Consider the following 20,180-nt stretch of genomic DNA (forward strand, 5'->3'; position numbering starts at 1 on the left):
AAGCACACTGGTAAAAATGGAGAGTAGAAAAATGGGCTTGCTGTTTCAGTAATATTTGTTGACTTCAGCCTTAGCTGGAACTAGGCTAAAAAAACCTAGTTTTTTTCAGAAAACTAGAAAAAACCAGAAAGTTTTTATAGAGCCAAAGTAAGCCATTAGCAAATATGAAAAATTCCACAATACTACTCCATTAAAATTAGTTACTAGGAGAGAAGGGAGAAGTAATCCTGCCTTGTTTAAAGATAAAACAATAATAGTAGCACTTCCTTTGACATATGACAGGAATTCAGAGGTAGAAGTAGCTACAAAGATTGAAAAATTAGTGAGCAGTGGTGGTGCATGCCTTTAATCCTAGTGCTCAGGAGGCAGAGGCAAGTGGATCTTTGAGTCAGAAACTTGGTCTACAGGGCAAGTTCCAGGACAGGACTACACAAAGAAACCCTGTCTCAAAAAACAAGACAAAACAAAAAAATTGAAAAATGGAAAGTATTAACTATATAGGGGATGACAGTGTTTTAGTTAGGGTTTCTTTTGCTGTGAAGAGAGACCATGACCACGGCAACTCTTATAAATGAAAACATTTAATTGAGGTGGCTCCCTTACAGTTTCAGAGGTTCAGTCCATTATCATCATGGTGGATAGCATGGTAACATGCAGGAAGATGTGCTGGAGGAATAGCTGAGAGTCCTATATCTTGCAGGCAACAGGAGATCAACTGAGACACTGGGCGGTATCCTGAGCATAGTAAACCTCAAAGTGCACCCCTACATGACACACTTCTCCAAGGCCATACCCACTGCAACAAAGACACACCTCCTGATAATGCCAATCCCTGTGAGATTATGGGGGCCAATTCCATTCAAACCACCACAGCCAGCACACAATTAAAAGGAAAACATGAGATGTGAAGGTGCACTGTGTATCACCTTTATGCTGAATGCCACTGGCCATTTTGAGTTGGGGGATGGTTTTTGGTATTTAAAAAAATTCTTTTTTTTTTTTGGTTTTTCAAGACAGGGTTTCTCTGTGTAGCTTTGCACCTTTCCTGGAACTCACTTGGTAGCCCAGGCTGGCCTTGAACTCACAGCCACCCATCTGGCTCTGCCTCCCGAGTGCTGGGATTAAAGGCGTGCGCCACCACCGCCCGGCGCTAAAAAAAATTCTTTATTTTTATTCTTGTGTTTGTGTATGTATGTATGTGGATGTGTCATGGTGTGGGGGAGGTCAGAAGATAATTGTGTGGAGTTGATTGTCTCCTTGTGCTTTTATGTGGGTTCAGAGATAACATTCAGGTTGTGAGGCTTGTGCAACAAGCACTTTTTACTTTGTGAGCTATTTTTGCTGGGTCTGTTTTGACCCTTCTTCAGTCTTTTATTTTATTTTATTTTTTGAGACAGGTCTCACCATGTAGCCTTGGCTGGCCTGGGACTTGCTATATAGACCATGCTGGCCTCAAACTTATAGAGATCTGTCTTGTCTCCTGAGTGCTGAGATTACAAGTGTGTGGTACCATGCACTGCTTTTCTTAAGTTTTTAAATTGTCTTTTCTATATATGCTAAGAGTTACTATATACTATTAATCTGAAAATAATAATAGCTTTTTGTGTATGTTATATATATATGCACATATGTGCACGTTTGTGTGCATGCATGTGCTGAGGTAAGGGACCAGTGTTGGGTGTCTTCCTCAACCATTCAAGGTCTTATGATTGTCTGCCTCCTCAATGCTGAAATTACAGACAAGCTGTGCCAAGTTTTTCTTACGTATGGGTGTGTGTGTGTGTGTGTGTGTGTGTGTGTGTAGGCCAGGGGACTGCAGAGGACTGAGTTGTTCTTTTTTTTGGGATTTTTTTTGGGGGGGTGTTGAGACAGGGTTTTTCTGTATAGTCCTGGCTGTCCTAGAACTCACTCTGTAGACCAGCTAGCCTTGAACTCACAGAGATCCTCCTGCCTCTGTTCCACCCCACTCCCAACCCTAGAGTGCTGGAATTAGTGTGAGCCACCACCGCTTGGCGACTGAGATGTTCTGTTGTTCTATCATCTGCCACCTTATTCCTTTGAGATGGGGTTTCTCACTCAATCTGAAGTTAAAACTGGTAGCCAATAAGCCGCAGTGATTCTCCTGTCTCCACTCTCCACAGCTCTGGGATTACTGGTATGTGTCCATGCCCAGCTTTTTTACATGGCTGCTGGGTTCCTAGCTCAGGTCCTCAAGTTTTCAGCAAGGCCTTTACCCACTGAGCCATCTCCTCAGCCTTTTAATATAACTTAAATTTATTTATATATTCATTTAGTTTTCAAGTTTTTGAGACAAGGCCTTGCTCTATAGACCAGACTAACCTGGACCTTGCTTTGTAGACCAAACTGTCTGAATTTGTAGCAATCCTTCTGCTTCTGCCTTCTGAGTGCTGGGATTACAGATCTGTATCACTACATCTGACAAGAACAGCTTAGAAATGTTTTTTTTAAGATTTATTTATCATATATACAGTGTTCTGTCTGCATGTATGTCTGCAAGCCAGAAGAGGGCATCAGATCTCATTACAGATGCTTGTGAGCCACCATGTGGTCACTGGGAATTGAACTCAGGACCTCTGGAAGAACAGCCAGTCCTCTTAACCGCTGAGCAATCTCCCCAGCCCAGAAATGTTTTTAATTAGTTTTATGTATTTAATGTTTCTCTGTGTGGGCATAGAACATGTGTGGAGGTCAGAGGACAACTCTCTCAGGACTCAGTCCTTTCCTTCCATGTGGGACCTGAGTATTGAACTTGTATAGAGAGGCTTGTGATTAAGCCCCTCTCCTTACTGAGTCATCTCTTTGGCCCTCAAATAACTTTTAATTCAATCTCCTTTGACATTTTGAAATAGGCAAAATTGTGTCTTTTCTCCAAATTGGGACAATAAAAAAATCAGAAGTGGGTAAAAATATTTACCAATCATATCTGATAAGGGACTTATATCTATTTATATAAAGTATAAAAGTAACAAGTAACTCGATTAAAAAATGGACAAAATATATGAATAAACATTTTTTCCATAGAAGGCATACAAATGCCTAATAAGCAGAAGATAGATGCCAAACATCTTCAATCCTCAGAGAAATGCAAACACAAATTAGTTACTATCATAGCACTCTTGATGGGCACAGTTAAAAAGACAGATAAGCCGGGCGGTGGTGGCGCACGCCTTTAATCCCAGCACTCGGGAGGCAGAGCCAGGAGGATCTCTGTGAGTTCGAGGCCAGCCTGGACTACCAAGTGAGTTCCAGGAAAGGCGCAAAGCTACACAGAGAAACCCTGTCTCGAAAAAAACCAAAAAAAAAGACAGATAATAAACTTGGCAAGGATATGGAGGCATTAGAAACCTTATGCACGGCTGGTGAATTCAAATGTTACAGTGTTTGGGGAAATAGTTCAGCAGTTCCTCAAAAAGTTAAGTGGCTATGGATCTAGCAGCTTTTCTGGTTATATACTCTGCAGAGATGTAAATGCATTTCCACAAAAACATGCATTAGTTTTCATAGCAGAATTGGTCATAATACCCAAAAATTGGAAATAATTCAAATACCCATCAATTAGCAAATGGATAAATAAAATGTGGTTTGTATCTGCAGTGAAGTAGAATTCAGTCATTAGGAGTGAAGTACTAATAGGTGCTGCAGCATGGGATACATGTTAAATGAAAGAAGTCAGGAAGGACCACAGACTTGGATCCCATCTGTAGAAAATGTCCAGAATAGACCAAAATATATAGAGAAAGTATATAGGAAAAGTAGATTAGTTACCTAGGCCTGGGGTTAGTGGGGAAGATGAAAGGCTGATAGCTAAAAAGTACAAGGGATTTTTGTTATTGTTGCTAATTTGTTTGCTTTTGGTCTTTAAGAAAGCATCTCTTGGGGGCTGGAGAGATGGCTCAGTGGTTAAGGGCATTGACTGCTCTTCCAGAAGACCTGGGTTCAATTCCCAGCACCCACATGGCAGATTATAACTGTCTGTAATTCCAGTTCCAGGGGACCTGACACCCATGGCAAAACACCAACGCACATGAAATTAAAAAAAAAAAAAAGGGGGCTGGAGAGATGGCTCAGAAGTTAAGAACACTGGCTGTTCTTCCAGAGGTCCTGAGTTCAATTCCCAGCACCCATATGGTGGCTCACAAGCATCTGTAATGAGATCTGGTGCCCTCTTCTGGCCTGCAGGGATACATGCAAACAGAACACTATATACATAATAAATAAATAAATCTTAAAAAAAAAATCTCTTGCCCAGCAGTGGTGGCATAGGCCTTTCATCCCAGCACTTGGGAGGCAGAGGCAGGCGGATCTCTGTGAGTTCCAGGCCAGCCTGGTCTACAAAATAAGTTCCAGGAAAGGCACAAAGCTACCCAGGAAAACCCTGTGTCAAAAAAAGGAAAAGAAAAAGAAAAAAAGAAAAGACAAAGAAAAAAGATAAAGCATCTCTTGTAGCCTAAGATGGCCTTGAATTCCTGTCCTTCTACCTCCACTTTCCTAATACTGGGATTATACATATATGCTACTGCACTGGGCTCAGGTTTCTTAAAGTGACAAAAGTCTCTCTTGCCTACCTACTACAGATTTAAAAAAATAACACGACAGCATTCTTTCAAAGACACTTTGAATTTGTGCTCATGTTTTCCTAAGTGTTGTTCCCATTGGTACTCAGTCTCTACTCAGTTGGAATCTCTGGGAGGAGATAGAGGAGTTGGCAAAAAGAAAGGGGCTTCTCAAGGTCAGCTTCTGGAGGGCTGAGTCAGGGTCAGAAGGGGAGTACCGTAATGGGAGTCAGGTCAGAGGGAGGAGTACAGCAATGAGAGGGTAAGACATCTCATTCAGGTCAAGCAGAGTCTAGTCCAGCATTAAGAGAACTTGCTTCTCTTGAAGAGTACCCAGGTTTGGTCCCCAGCACCCACATGGAGGCTCACAACCATCTGTAACTGCAGTTCCAAGGGATCTGTCCTCTGCTGACCTCCCCGAGCACCAGGCATATATATATATGTTGCACATATATGCACAGATGTGCTCCTTTTTGGTTCATTTCAGCTCATTTTCCAAGTCTTCAGTTATCTTTTCTAGTTTGCTTACCAATCTCACAGCAAACTCAGTATGGATGTCTTCCTCCTTTAGTTTACCACAAGAATCTTTATCTCATTGTCATATTGGTTTTCTTTTTAAAAAATTTTTTATGTATATGAGTGTTTTACTGCATGCATATTTGTGCACCACATGCCTGCTTGGTACCTTTGGAGGATAGAAGTTGTCAGATCCTCTGGAACTGGAGTTCCAGTTGACTGTGAGCTACAATGTGCGTGCTGGGAACCAAACCTGGATCCTCTGCAAAAGCAGCAAGTACTCCACTTAGAGTTTCATGTAATTTTCACCATCTTTTTGTTTGTTTGTTTTTTTTTTTTTTTTTTTTTTTTTTTTTTGGTTTTTCGAGACAGGGTTTCTCTGTGTAGCTTTGCGCCTTTTCCTGGAACTCACTTGGTAGCCCAGGCTGGCCTCGAACTCACAGAGATCCGCCTGGCTCTGCCTCCCGAGTGCTGGGATTAAAGGCGTGCGCCACCACCGCCCGGCTGTTTGTTTGTTTTGAGACAGGGTTTCTCCATGTAGTTTTGGAGCCTGTCCTGGATCTTGCTCTGTAGACCAGGCTGGCCTCGAACTCACAGAGATCCGCCTGGCTCTGCCTCCTGAGTGCTGGGATTAAAGGCATGTGCCACCACCGCCCGGCAAGTACTCTTAATCACTGAGTCATGTCTCCAGTCTTCTTTTGAGATTACTTTTCCTCAGCTCAAGTGCTTCAGGTTCTGGCAGTCTGATATATGCTCCTCCCACTTGTCAGTGGGACTCTGCCTGCTCAGCTCACTCCAGTGTTCATTCCATGTCTCCTTCAGTAGTCAGCAACACACAAGCCACCCTTCCATATTTGCCTCTTCTGCAGTGGGCTTACTTCTTTGAGCTTACTTCTTTCCTGAAGTTCCATCTTTATCATTTAGGACTTGGTTTTCAATACCTTCAAACTTCTCTCACTCTCAGCAGCTTTCTTGGCTTTCTCAGAGCTTCTGCTCCTGAGCACTGTGCAACTCTTCCTCTTTAACCAGTTGTATCCTGTGGCTCAAGGAAACTACCTCAGCCTGTCTGTTCATGGGTCCACATTTCTCCCTCTACTTCTTCTGGAGGCACTTGTGTATCCTGCATCATTGCCTTGCTGCCGTGGAATCTGGATCTACTGCTACATGTCAGCCATAGTACCCACCTTGTTTTGTTCCTTTTACCTCTTTTTTGGTTTTTCAACACAGGGTTTCTCTGTTTAGGTCTTGATGTCCTGGAACCCACTTTGTAGACCAGGCTGGCCTCGAACTCAGAGATCCTCCTACCCCAATCCCTCTCGCCCAAGTGCTGGGATTAAAGGTGTGCGCAACCACCACTCAGCCTTTTTATGACTCTTTAAGCCGAGCATCGTGACACATACCTTTAATCCCAGCACTCAGTGGCAGAGGCAGGCAGATCTCTGTGAGGTCAAAGTCAGCTTGGTATATATACATAGTGATTCTCAGGACAGCTAGGCTACATAGTGAGACTCTGACTCAGTAAAAACAAAACAAATAAGTAGTATGTAAATTGTAACTTGTGTGTACTTTCTGTACCAGAGATTGAATCCTTGGTCTTAGGCATCCTACCTTTGAGCTATGTCTCTAGCCCGTAAATTGCAACTTTAATATATATATATATATATATATATATATATATATATATATATATATATATATATATATATATATATAGAGAGAGAGAGAGAGAGAGAGAGAGAGAGAGTTTTTAAATAGTATACAAGGCATTAGGTATTATCCTTAAAATTTTGTTATTTATTTATTTATTTATTGAGGCCAAGTCTCACCATGTAAGTCATGTAAACCAGGCTTGTCTTGAACTCACAGCTGCTGTCTCCAGAGTGCTGGTATTAAAGGCAAGTACCACCATACCCAGCATCCTTGTGCAACTTTTAACAAACTTTGAAGTAACATTTGTCTGTGTTCAGAAAAGTACACAAATTATGAATGTTTGGATTTAATACATTTTTAGGAGGATAATATCTGTGTTATTCCAGATATCAAGAAATATTACCAAGCACTCTAGAAAGCCCAACCAGTGCCTCATTTCTAGTACCATCCATTCACCTTGCTTCTTTTTATATATAGATTGTTTCCTTCAGTAAGTATTCTGCAATGCCTTCCTCTTAAGCCATGCTGCTGTATTTGCAGTAGTTCATTCTCCTTGCTCAATGGTCTGAACATATTACAATTGATCAATTCTTCTGTTGAATTGATTTTATTTTAGGGCTGTTCCAAGTAGTGCTGCTTTAAACATTTTTTGGCCTTTCAATGAACCCATGTACACACTTGGGTGAAATCCTAGGAGTGGAATTAAGTGGGTTAGAAGCTATCCATATTGCCAAAGAATTGCAGTGCCAATTTGTTGTCCAGAAAGCAGTGTCACTGGCCTATAATCTAGCATTTGGGACATGGTGTGTGGAGGACCAGGAGTTCAAAGTCATTTTTTTTTTTTTGAGATACAGTCAATTCGAGGCCAGCTTGGACTACTTGTGACCCTGTCTTTAAAAGATGCAAACAGCCTCCCAAAAGCACAGTAATTGATTTATATCAACCCTAGATTATAAAAGATAAGTATTAGTTGCCCTAATATCTTCATTCCCTTCTTCACTGATCCTTCAATTATTATTTTTTTTGGGTGGGGGGAGGAAAGGGTTTATTTGGCTTACATTTATACATTGTAGTCTATCAATGGAGGAAGTAAGGACAGGAACTAAACAGCAGGATCCTGGAGGCAGGAGCTGATGCACAGGCTATGGATGGGTGCTGCTTACTGACTTGCTCCTCATGGCTTGCTCAGCCTGCTTTCTTATAGAACCCAGGACCAGCAGCCCAGGGATGGCACCACCCACAATGAGCTGGGCCCTCCCCCATCAAACACTAATTAAGAAAATGCTCTATAGGCTTGTCCGCAGCCTGATCTTATGGAGGCGATTTCCCAATTGAGGTTCCCTCCTTTCCAATGACTCTAGCTTCTATCAAGTTAACATAAAACCAGCCAGCACACATAAAATCAAAATCTGCCCATTCACAGACCATCAAGTTCCAACACTGAGGTCTGAGAAACATTCTGAAGACCACATTCAGGCTTCCATTCACACCTCAGGTAACTCGTTTTCTGAGAAACCTCACTTAGCTCCACTGTCTTCACCCCTAAAAAGTGCACCATTGATATCATAACTCGTGCTCAGATGGGCAGAAGTTTTTGTAAAGGCTTGGAAGGTTTCTTGGGAATATTTCCACAGTTTCATAAGTTCAGTTCATTATCATGATGACAGGGATCATGGCAGCATGCAGACAGATGTGGTGCTAGAGTAGTAGCTGAGAGTCCTACATCTTGCAGGCAACAGGCCCTTCAGTTGTTTTTAGCTCTTCAACTGGATATGTTACAGTTTGAAGTATTTTATTTTAATTATGTGTGTAGATGTGTATATAGGTATGTGCATGTGAGGGCACTGCTCCTATAGGCTGGAGGTGATGGATCCCTCTGAAGCTAGAGTTATAGGCAGGTGTGAGCTGCTAGGAACCAAACTCGGGTTCTTCAGAAGCGAAGTATACACCTTTAACCACTGAGCCATCTCTCATCCCTGGTACGTTACAATTGGAAATAATAGGTGGCTCAATGGATTAAGGCAGTTGCCACCAAGGCTGAAAACCAAAGTTCAATCCCTGGGACCTACAAGGTAGAAGGAGAGAACCAACTCCTACAAATTGTCCTCTGATAACTTGACATATGTATTGTGGCATGCTTACACACACACAAAATAAATAAGTGCATTAAAAGACTTTTAAAAACCAGATTCCTGCTCTATCATTAATTGTTGTTGGTTTTATCTTTGCTCAGGCTCAAAATTTTCCTACCTGAGTTTTCTAAGTATCTGGCTCCCATTAATTTTACTTTGTTTTGAGCCAGAGTTTCACTTTGTAGCTCAGACTGGCCTGGAACTCTAATACGGTTCAGGCTAGTCTTGAATTTGCTTCAGTCTTCCTGCTTTAACCTTTTTATTTATTCTAACTTTTTCTTAATTGAAAACAAATTTTTATATACAGTATATTTTGACCATGTTTTTTCCTTCCCTCAGTTCCTTCCAGATCTGCTATAACATTTTAAGTACTGGTATTGTAGGTGTAAACCATCAGGCTGAGCAACCATAACTTGAAAAAAAAAAGTATTGTTGGTTTTTGTTGTTGTTACTTGTTTTCTTTTTTGGTGCTGGTGCTTGATCCCAGGGCCATGCACATGTTAGGTAATCAATCATCCTTCCACTGAGCTACAACCCTAATTCCACTAATTTTTCAAAGTATCTTTTCTCTTCTTGTGGTAAGAGAACTATATTAGATACCTTGTACCTCAATTGTATTTAGAAAGAAAAAAACCCTCTTTTCAACCAGAAGGGAAATGTAGAGTTTACAGTTGTGACGTGTCATGCAACCAAATAATGTTAACAAATAGGATACAGAGAAGACAAGTAAATAGGGTTAGCCAGGTGTGGTGGTACTCACCTGTAATCTCAGAATTTAGGAGGCCCAGGCAGAAGGATAGCAAGTTCTAGGCCAACCTGAGCTATGTATAACAAGACCTTGTCTTGAACAAAAATATTACAAAAGAGAATAAGGTAAAAATAATGATTCAAGGGAGAAGAAAACCAGAATAAATGTATTTTTGGTCTGTTTTTTGTATGCATGCCTTCCATATTAGTGATAGGGAGAGGCATTTAACATACCAGTCTCAATTTCTATGGTATAACTTGAGAGAAGTTTATTACTTACTCACCCAGTATTCTAGTATGCATTTTCTTTGCAGGTAGTGTCTTTCCTGTATAGATGTGGAATTTGGGCCAGGCTGCTTTTGTCATCTGGCCATGCCAACTTATAGCACCTTGATGACCTCTGTATTCAATCAGAGTGGGAAAGAGATGGAGGATAAAAATCTGGTTGCTGAAATGACAGTCATCGCCTCATCTTCCTTCTGAGAATAAAAATCTGGTTGCTGAAGTAACACAGCCTCGACTAACATGGGAGTCTCACTTAGCTGTCAAGGGGCTGGGAAATGTAGTGTGCTACTACTGAGTGCTGGCATTTGTCCCTCAGTGCCTACTCCACTGGGTACTTTGGGAATTAGTTTTTGGTGGATAGCTACCTAGCTAGCTAGCTGCGCTGTCATCTCAAGATAACAGCAGGATAGTTAATGTTCATCAGCTTGGGACAGTTTACTGTTTAAAAGATAGTAATTATTTTTAAATGGTGAATTTTTTTTTTTTTTTTTTTTGGTTTTTCGAGACAGGGTTTCTCCGTGTAGCTTTGCGCCCCTCCTGGAACTCACTTGGTAGCCCAGGCTGGCCTCGAACTCACAGAGATCCGCCTGGCTCTGCCTCCCGAGTGCTGGGATTAAAGGCGTGCGCCACCACCGCCCGGCCAAATGGTGAATTTTTATAGGGAAATAAGTTTAAATTTATTACTGACTGGCATTTTTGCCTCCTTTGGTAGCATATAGTTATGCTTTGTTTTAGCTTTATCTTTTGGAAGTACTCTGGATGAGACCCAGGGGCTCTTGAAGCAAAGCACTGCTACCTCAGAGATATACCCCATCTCTGTTTTAACTTTAATAACCTTGTGTTTAACAGTTTAGATCATGTCTCAGTGAAGCTTAAAAGCTACCATATTTACATCGAATTCACAAGCCACTAAGTAAAAAGCTGTCAAGCTATGGCATGCCATTGGTTATAGATGTTGATTACTTTTAATTTAACTCCATCTTTTATCCCCTTCCCTGTAGTTTGAAATTGGTACAATGGAAGAACCTGGAATTTGTGGGTTAGAAGTGAAAGCTGACATGTTGTGCAACTCTCAAGCAAATGATATTCTTCAACATCAAGACTCCAGTTGTGGTGGCACAACTAAGAAGCATTCACTGGAAGGGGATGAAGGCAGTGACTTTATAACAAAGAATAGGAATTTGGTGAGTTCAGCATTCCGTGCACAGGAGTCAAGAGAAGAAATTCCTGGACAAGAAGCTCGAACAGGTCCTCCTGATGGCCAGCAAGATTCAGAGTGCAGCAGGAACAAAGAGAAAACCTTAGGTAATAACGCTCTGTTCAGTAGTTGATGTTGTTTTCATATGTTGCTCATTTTATTCACATTGTGTGCAACACAGGTGACCATGAATGTGGCCAGGTTGGACATGCTTAGCTAAAACACATGTTGTGGGCCAGTGAAATGGCTCAGTGAGTAAAGGTACTTGCCGATAACCCTGAGGGCTTGAGTCTGATCCCTGGGACCCACATTGTCTTTTTACCTCCACACATGACTGTGGCATGCACGTGTGAGCATATGTGCACACGTGCACACACGTGCATGCACACACACACACAGCGCTACATCAGTTTAAACACCTGTTGCCTCAGGTTAGTCAGCTTGTCAGCTGCAGTTATGTACAGGAGGTGGAAAGAACAATAGGAAGCTTAGTTATTTATCTCTATATAAACAAGAATTCTCAAAAAACCTTGAGAATAGTGTGGCAATTGACTTGCCTTATTTGCTTCTTTACTAGGCTGATCAAAAAGTATGTGAAAAATTGCTGGGCGGTGGTGGCGCACGCCTTTAATCCCAGCACTCGGGAGGCCGAGGCAGGTGGATCTCTGTGAGTTCAAGGCCAGCCTGGTCTACAGAGTGAGTTCCAGGACAGGCACCAAAGCTACACAGAGAAACCCTGTTTCGAAAAAAAAAAAAAAAAAAAAAAGTATGTGAAAATTATGTATTTATTTCGTCAGTTTAAGACTGGACATAAAATTTTATAGACAGTATGTTAACTGTACTGCAGAAAGTGAGTTAACCGGCTTTCAAAGATATTTATTTTCTTTCTTCTATATAGCTTGTGTTTCAGACCAAGAATGTGATATGCTTCATTTTTTTATTTTTGTTTTTTTGAGACAAGGTCTCATATAGTTACAGCTGACTTCAAAGTTTTTCTTTTTTCTTTTTTTTTCCTCCCAAGACAGGGTTTCCTCTATGTAGCCCTGGCCATCCTGGAACTCACTCTGTAGACCAGGCTGGCCTTGAACCAGGCAGGTGAGAGGCATCTGCTTCTGCCTCCCGAGCGCTGGGATTAAAGGCGCACACCATCACCGCCCAGCCAACTTCAAACTTCTTATGTAACTAAGGCTACCTCTTGACTTAGCTCTCAAGTGCATCAAGGCATGCATACCTGGCCAAACCATTAAATCGTATGTTGTATGTTGTGTTATTTTCTCTCATGGCAAGGATTGAACCTGTGGCCTTATGCATGCTAGGCGAGGACTCTACCACTGTGCTAGATCACCACTTTGTGATATGCTGAATCTCATGAAGAAAATTGAAATCTTTGAGTCTCACTAGTCACCCCTCAGTTTTTTGGTTGTGAGCCTAGCCTTTAATGACTGAGCCATCTCTCCAGCCCACTCCTCAGTTTTTTATTGTTTGTTTATTTTTTGTTTCTTTTTTGTATTTTATTTTTGAGACAAGCTCTCACTATGTAGCCCTGGCTAGACTGGAACTTGCTATGTAGACCAGGTTGGCCTCAAACTTAAAGATAACCACCTGCCTCTGCCTCCCAAGTGCCGAGTGCTGCAATTAAAAGTTTACCACTGCAACTGGAAACCCCTCAATTTTTTATACTTTACATATATGATTGATAAGTGGTGTGTTTTTTTTGTTTGTTTTTGTTTTGAGACAGGGTCTCACTATGCAGCCCTGACTGACCTGAAATTCCCTATGTAGACTATTCTGGCCTTGAATTCACCTAGGATTAAAGGTGTTTGCCACTGCACCCAGCTCTATGGGTGTTGTATATATGTCTAGAGTTACCTTTCTTTTGAGAAGGGGTTTTCTTTTTTCTGCTGTTGTTTTGAGACAAGGTCTCATATATAGCCCAGGCTGGCCAAAGATGACCCTGACCTCTTTAACCTTTTTATCTTCACCTCCCAAGTGTTGGATTATGAGTGTGTACCACCATGGCTTGCTTGAGTTACCTTTTTTATTAACTTAATCTCCTGCTACTCTTTAAAATGTAAAAAGTTAAGGAATATGAAAAATAATTTTAATTCTTTCGAAATGATACATTTCCTAAATCAGTAGCCCTAATTATATTTATAAAAAGTCAAAGGTAACACATAATTTACTATATGAACAAGCATTTCTATTTCTAGGCATAATATACCCAAGAAGATTGAAAATTATAAACACAGAAGTTTGTAGACAATGTTCATAGCAACATTATTCTTAATAGCCCAAAAGGAGAAAAAACATAAATATTCATCATGTAATGATGAGTAAACAAAGTATGATCTATCCATATGATAGACTGTCACTTAGCCATATAAAGGAAGGCAGCATTGATTATAATCTTCAAGAATGAATCTAGCAGAGCATTTTGCAGTATAAAAGAAGCCAGATATGAAAGGCTACACATTGTATGATTCTCTTTGGTATGAAATATCCAGAATTGTAAAATTTATGGAAACAGAAAGTAGATTTGTGGTTGTCAGGGCTGGGGGTAGATGGAGGAGCAAGAAGTGACTGCTATTGGGTATGGTTTGTTTTGGGGGTTAATGAACACCCCCCCCCCAGTTGGATAGCCGTGATGGTTATACAACCTTATAAATACACTAAACTGTCTACTTTTTTCTTTTTGTTATACTCTAGAAATAAATGGTGTGTTTTAAAAGTTAATTTTACATAGGTAAATGGTACATATCTATCCTCCTAGCTACTCTGGAGGCTGAGGCAGGAGGATTGTTTGAGCCTAGGAGTTCAAGGTCAACCTGGGTAACATATCTCTAAAAACAACAAAAAAATAAGTTAAAAATAGATGAAAAATGAATTATAGTATGCAAATTCTGTTTGAAACACAAAAAAGTCCTAGCACTGCAAAAGAAAACAAAACAAAAAAACAAAAACTCTTTGAGTTTATGAATCCCCATAATGGGGGCAGGAGGAGGGAAGGAAGGGATCTGTGATTGGTATGTAAAATGAATAAACAAGTTCTTAATAAAATAAAAAGAATTCCCATAATGTTCTTTTTTTTTTTGATTTGCTTCTTTGTTTTTTCAAGACAGAGTTTCTCTGTGTAGCCCTGGCTGTCCCTGGAACTAGCTCTGTAGACAAGGCTAGCCTCAAACTCAGATCTGCTTGCCTCTGCCTCCGGAGTACTGAGATTAAAGTCATTTGCCACCACTGCCCGGCTTTCTTATAATGTTCTTATTGATCTTGGGTTAAATGGGTCTTGGTTTTTACTAATAAAACTTTATGTGAGCCGGGCGGTGGTGGCGCACGCCTTGAATCCCAGCACTCGGGAGGCAGAGGCAGGCGGATCTCTTTGAGTTCGAGGCCAGCCTGGTCTCCAAAGCGAGTTCTAGGAAAGGCACAAAGCTACACAGAGAAACCCTGTCTCGAAAAACCAAAAAAAAAAAAAAAAGGTTGGGCGGTGGTGGCACCCGCCTTTAATTCCAGCACTCGGGAGGCAGAGGCAAGTGGATTTCTGTGAGCCAGCCTGGGCTACAGAGTGAGTTCCAGGACAGACTCCAAAGCTACACAGAGAAACCCTGTCTCGAAAAACAAAACAAAAAAAGTTACCCCCTTTTTTGGGAGGTGGAAGAAGGTGTCTTACTCTGTTGGCCTGAACTCTTGGGCTCCAGGGATCTTTCATACGCTCAAGCCATCACTGTGCTCGCATTAAAACGTATTCAATTTTCAAGTCATTCTGCTCTTTTCTTTCCATAGTAATCTATATACCAGAGTCATTAAGGTACATACATTTATGAGATAGCTCATGTGTAAAATGAAAATGGTGGCAGGCGGTGGTGGTGCACGCCTTTAATCCCAGCACTCAGGAGGTAGAGGCAGGCAGAGCTCTGAGTTTGAGGCCAGCCTGGTCTACATAGAGAGTTCCAGGACAGCCAGGGCTGTTTGTTACACAGAGAAACCCTGACTCAAAAAAAAAAAAAAGGGTGGGGGTGGCGGGGGAGAAAGAAAGAAAAATGTTACCTTGGGGCTGGAGAAATGGCTTGCTGCTATTGCAGAGGTTTGATTCCCAGCACCCACATGATGACTTATAACCATCTGTAACTCCAGTTCCAGGGAAACAGACACCCTCTTCTGGCCTCTGTAGGCACCAGGCATGCATGTGGTACACATATGTGCAGGCAAAACACTCACACAGACAAAATAAAAGTAAATCTCCCTGGTCTACAGCGCAAGATCCAGGAAAGGCGCAAAGCTACACAGAGAAACCCTGTCTCGAAAAACCAAAAAAAAAAAAAAAAAGTAAATCTCAAAAAAAAGAAATCCCAGCACAGCCGGGCGGTGGTGGTGCACGCCTTTAATCCCAGCACTGGGGAAGCAGAGGCAGGTGGATCTCTGTGAGTTTGAGGACAGCCTGGGCTACAGAGTGAGTTCCAGGAAAGGCTCAAAGCTACACAGAGAAACCCTGTCTCAAAAAAACAAGAAACAAAAACAAACAACAACAACAAAAACTGAAAAAGAACAGGCACTAGTCACTAGTGGTGCATGTCTATTATCCCAGCCTTCAGGAGGCAGAGGCAAGCAGATCTCTTGAGTTCAAGGCCAGCCTGGTCTACAGAGCAAGTTCCAGGACAGCCAGGCCTACACAGAGAAATCCTGTCTTGAAAAACAAACAAAAAGAAATAACTTTAAAACATTACCAATTTTAAACCAGGCATAATAGCATACACCTTTAATCTCAGCACTCAGGAGGCAGAGTCAGGTGAGTTTGAGGCCAATACTATTAAACCCCCTTCACAGGGAAGAGTTACCTTGCTGTTCTTTTACTTTTGGTAACGTTTGTTAACACAGGAATAACACTGTAAATCACCAGAAAGTAGCTGAAACTGCACATAGGAAAGATATGTGCATTTGACATAAGCAAAGCATATAGCCAATTGAAACTTTGTATTTATACTTGGTCAGACTGAAGCTTTCAAAATTTTTCTTTGCTGTTTTTAATTTGCCATTTGTCTTAACATAGACATCTAATGGTTAGACAAGGGAATGTTTACCTCTTCAATAAGAAATCTTAGTTAGCAGTGTTAGTGAGTGTACAAATTGGAATGGGGAAGAATGAGGAATAGAGGAGGGAGAGTCTGTTAATCCAGAATATAAAAAGTAGCTCCTCATCTTGATGAGAATCAAACACAGGACATGGTAACCAATTGTTTTCCCACTCATCTACATTCCTAAATAGTTTGTTTGATTTGGTTTTGGTTTTCTAATACAGGGTCTCACTCTGTGGCCCAGGATGATCTTGAACTTGAGAATCCTCTTGCATGCCACAGTTAGCGGTTTGAGCCAACATGTCCAGCTCAAAATAGCTTTCAGATATTTCAGATATTAGCTTTCAGAATGATATTTGAGCTGGCAAATATCATTCCTATTTGTAGGTATAATTATTTTTTTTGAGAGTAGAACATGGAAAGTATTGGTAGAATTCACAGGTTAGAATTGATCTTATTATTCAGGATTTCTTTCTTATTTTGTTACTCATTAGGAAAAGAAGTTTTATTGCTGATGCAAGCGCTAAACACCCTTTCCACCCCAGAGGAGAAGCTGGCAGCTCTCTGTAAGAAATATGCTGATCTTGTGAGTATTCAGTCACAACTACCAGGGCCATAAAAATATAACAGAATGTGTGTGTATGCTTGATAAGATTTTTAAAATATAATTTTAATGTATCTTAAAATGTAAAATATTTGATGCAAAAATTGAAAGAGAATCTGATTTCTTGAGGCCTTCTGTTGTTTCATGATTTTATTTATTTATTTTTTGGTTTTTAGAGACAAGTTCTTGCTATGTAGTGTTGGTAGGCCTGGAACTTGCTATGTAGACCAGATTGGTATTAAATAACTCATAGAGGTCAGCCTGCCTCTGCCTCTGCCTTTTCAGCACTGGGATTAAAGGTATGTGCCAGCACTCCCAGCTGATTTTTTCTAGCACACAGAGAACACCATAGTGCTAAGCTGCAGTATAGACCTTTTCCTTTCCTTTGTATTTGAGGGTCTGGTTTTATTGTGCATGCCAGTCTTCAGCTTCTGGGCTCTGTAATCTGCCTCAGTCTTCTGAGTAGTTGAAACTACAAGCATGTGCCATCGTACCTGGCTGGTATAGATTTTCTAAAACTCAGTGTTACAGCTGTGTGTGTGTGTGTGTGTGTGTGTGTGTGTGTGTGTGTGTGTGTGTGTGTCACACACACAGTGTTCCTGCATGAATGAAGCTCTGGGTTGCATTCCCAGCACTGCCTAAACTTTGTGTTGTGGTGCATGCCTGTAATTCCAGGACTTGAGAGGTAGAGGCAGGAGGATTAGATTTTCAGTGTCATAGGGAGTTTGAGGCCATCCTGGGATACATAAGACCTTCTCTCAAAAAAGTTTTTTTTTTAAATAATATTTAGATTTGTTAATAGTCAGATATTTTCTCAACTTTGGAAGAAAGGATTTCTTTTTGTTTTGTTTTTGTTGTTGAGATAGAGTCTTACTTATGTAGCCTTGGTTGTTCTGGAACTTGTTATATGGACTACTACTGGTCTTAGACTCCTCCTTCTGTAACCCAGATGTTGAGATAACAAGTGGTAAGGCACTCTGTCTCTCTTTCTTGTGTGAGATACAAATGTGGCAAAGGACAGTGGGTTTTTTCATCTTAATTGTCTTGAGACACAGGTCTTTTATTGAAGCTGGAACTAGTGATCCTCCTGACACACACATACGTCCCCCAAATAACACAGGATATAACTATGCCTGGCTTTTTATGTGATTACTGGGGATTTGAACTCATATACTTGCACAGAAAGCGCTCTTACTCCACTAAGTACCTTTGGGATGAGTTTCTTACCATATGAAAAGCATTATCAAACATGTACAAGTTGGGCTCAGCAGTTCAGAATGCTTACTGCTCTGGCAGAGGACCTGGGTTGGATTCCTAGCACCCATGTAGTCCCTCACAACTGCCTGGAACTCCAGTCAGTTACAGGAGGTCTGATGCCTCTTCTGACCCTGGTGGTTTCCTGCATGCGTGTGGTGCACATACATACACTTATGCATGCATACATACACACAAAACTAAATATATTTTAAGAATTTACACAAGTTGTCTGGATGTCGTGGTGCACACTTGTAATTCCAGCACTTGGGAGGATGAGGCCAGAGGATTATTGTGAGTTTGAGGCCAACCTGGGCTATACAATGAGATTTTGTCTCCAAAAAACAAACAGTAAAAATTGGGCCAGCAAGATGACTCAGTTGCTAAAGGTACTTAATGCCAAGCTGATGACCTGAGTTGGATCCCCAGGACTCACATGGTAGGAGAGAACTGACTCCTATAAGTTATTTTCTAACCTCCTCAGCCATGTTGTGGCACATAAACACAATAAGTAATTAAATACATAAAAATTGTAGAAATTGGTCTTACTGAAATGAATATGTCCCTTCAATAAATACCTTAAAGACTGGGGCCTGTTAGTACAGGCTTGTAATGCCTGCCAGCTCTTCAAGAGGCTGGGGCAAGAGCATCACAAGTTCAAGGGCTCTATGGGCATTTTAGTGAGACACTGCCTTAAAATAAAACAACAACAAAAGGGCTGGAGATACTGCTCAGTGGTGATGTGCTTGCCCAGCATGTGCCAGCTCCAGGTTCAATCTATAGACCAGGAAAAAAGGGATTCAAAGTACCTTGAAAGATGACATTACAAACCTGGGACATTTTCAATAGAGTAAGACTTAGTACCAAGAATATCTGAAGGGGGCTGGAAAGATGGCTTAGGGATTAAGAGCCCCTAGCTGCTTGTCCAAAAGACTCAAGGTTAGAGTCCCCAGCACCCATATAGCAGCTAACAACCTGCTTTAATTCCAGTTCCAAGGAATCTGATGCCCTCTTCTAGCCTTTGCAGGTACTACATAAATATTGTGTACATACAGGCAAAATGCCCATACACATAACATTTTACAAAGTACATCTGAAAGAACAACTAGGACTAGGGATGTATAGCTCAGTGGTAGAGCATTTGTCTTACATGTACAAGGTCTTGTATTCAGTCCCTAGCACAGTAAAATAATAATAAAATGAAAAAATAAAAGAGTACCTACAAATATGAAAGAAAAAAACCTGTGGAAAGCTGTGCAGAAAATAAGAAAGAGGCATTTCATAAAAGTAGAAAACCAAGATACAGAGATAACTTAGCCTAATGGGGCATAAAGACATGTACAAGTATTAACTTCATGTAGTGGTCAGAGAGGAAGACCACAATGAAATGCCATTTCCCTCTCCCTCTCTTCTTCCCTCCTCTTCTTAAGAGAAAGTCTCACTATGTAGCTCTGGCTGGCCTGGAATTCAGCAAAGATCTACCTGTGTTGCTACTGCCTCCTGAATGCTAGGATTAAAGGAATGTGCCATCGTGCCTGGTCCATTTTATGTCTCTTACATGGGAAAAATTAAGAAATATTCTTCATATGACTTAAAGAGGATAGATTTGCATGGTCTCTGGTCTTTTTTCCTACTTGTTTAAGAAACTATTGTTAATTACATATGTATGTGTGTGTGTTTGCATATTTGTGCACGGAAGCCAGAAGAGGGTTTCAGATGCCCTGGAGCTGGGATTATATTATAGGCAGTTTTGACCTTCCCTACATGGGTGTTGGCAACAGAACTCGGGTCTTCTGCAGGAGTAGTATGCACTCTTAACCACTGAGCCACCACTCCAGCCCCTGCATGCTCTTTTGTACAGTGCTATTGGGTATACAGATTTGCCAGCCACTCTGGAAAAAGTTTAGTAATGTCATATGAATAGAACACCTAGAAGCCAGCACCCTAAAGAACTTCATTTATGCATATACTAGGAAAATATATATATTATGTAGCCAGTGAGCTAAATCTACCCAAAGCTTGTTTTTTCTGAACTGTCCACAAGTAAGAGTGGGTTTTCAATGTATTTAAAGAATACATGATGACTGGTGTGGTGGTGTGCACTTTTAATCCCAGCAGTCTGCAGGCAGGTGGATCTCTGAGTTTGAG

The 20,180-nt window shown here is 41.0% G+C and overlaps 1 protein-coding gene across 3 annotated transcripts in view; it reads left to right on the plus strand.

The window, feature by feature from the left end:
- Window positions 1-20,180, plus strand: part of Txlng (taxilin gamma) — a 57,243-nt gene that overhangs the window by 15,577 nt on the left and 21,486 nt on the right. For all 3 annotated transcript variants that reach the window (XM_052719896.1, XM_052719739.1, XM_052719821.1), the window contains 2 exons: window positions 10,906-11,209; window positions 16,669-16,760. In XM_052719896.1, the coding sequence (XP_052575856.1) occupies window positions 10,906-11,209; window positions 16,669-16,760 (396 nt within the window). The remainder of the gene's footprint in view (window positions 1-10,905; window positions 11,210-16,668; window positions 16,761-20,180) is intronic.

This window comes from Peromyscus californicus, unplaced genomic scaffold, assembly GCF_007827085.1.
Source record: "Peromyscus californicus insignis strain IS unplaced genomic scaffold, ASM782708v3 Scaffold_10__1_contigs__length_136768540, whole genome shotgun sequence".
Taxonomy (NCBI): Eukaryota; Metazoa; Chordata; class Mammalia; order Rodentia; family Cricetidae; genus Peromyscus; species Peromyscus californicus.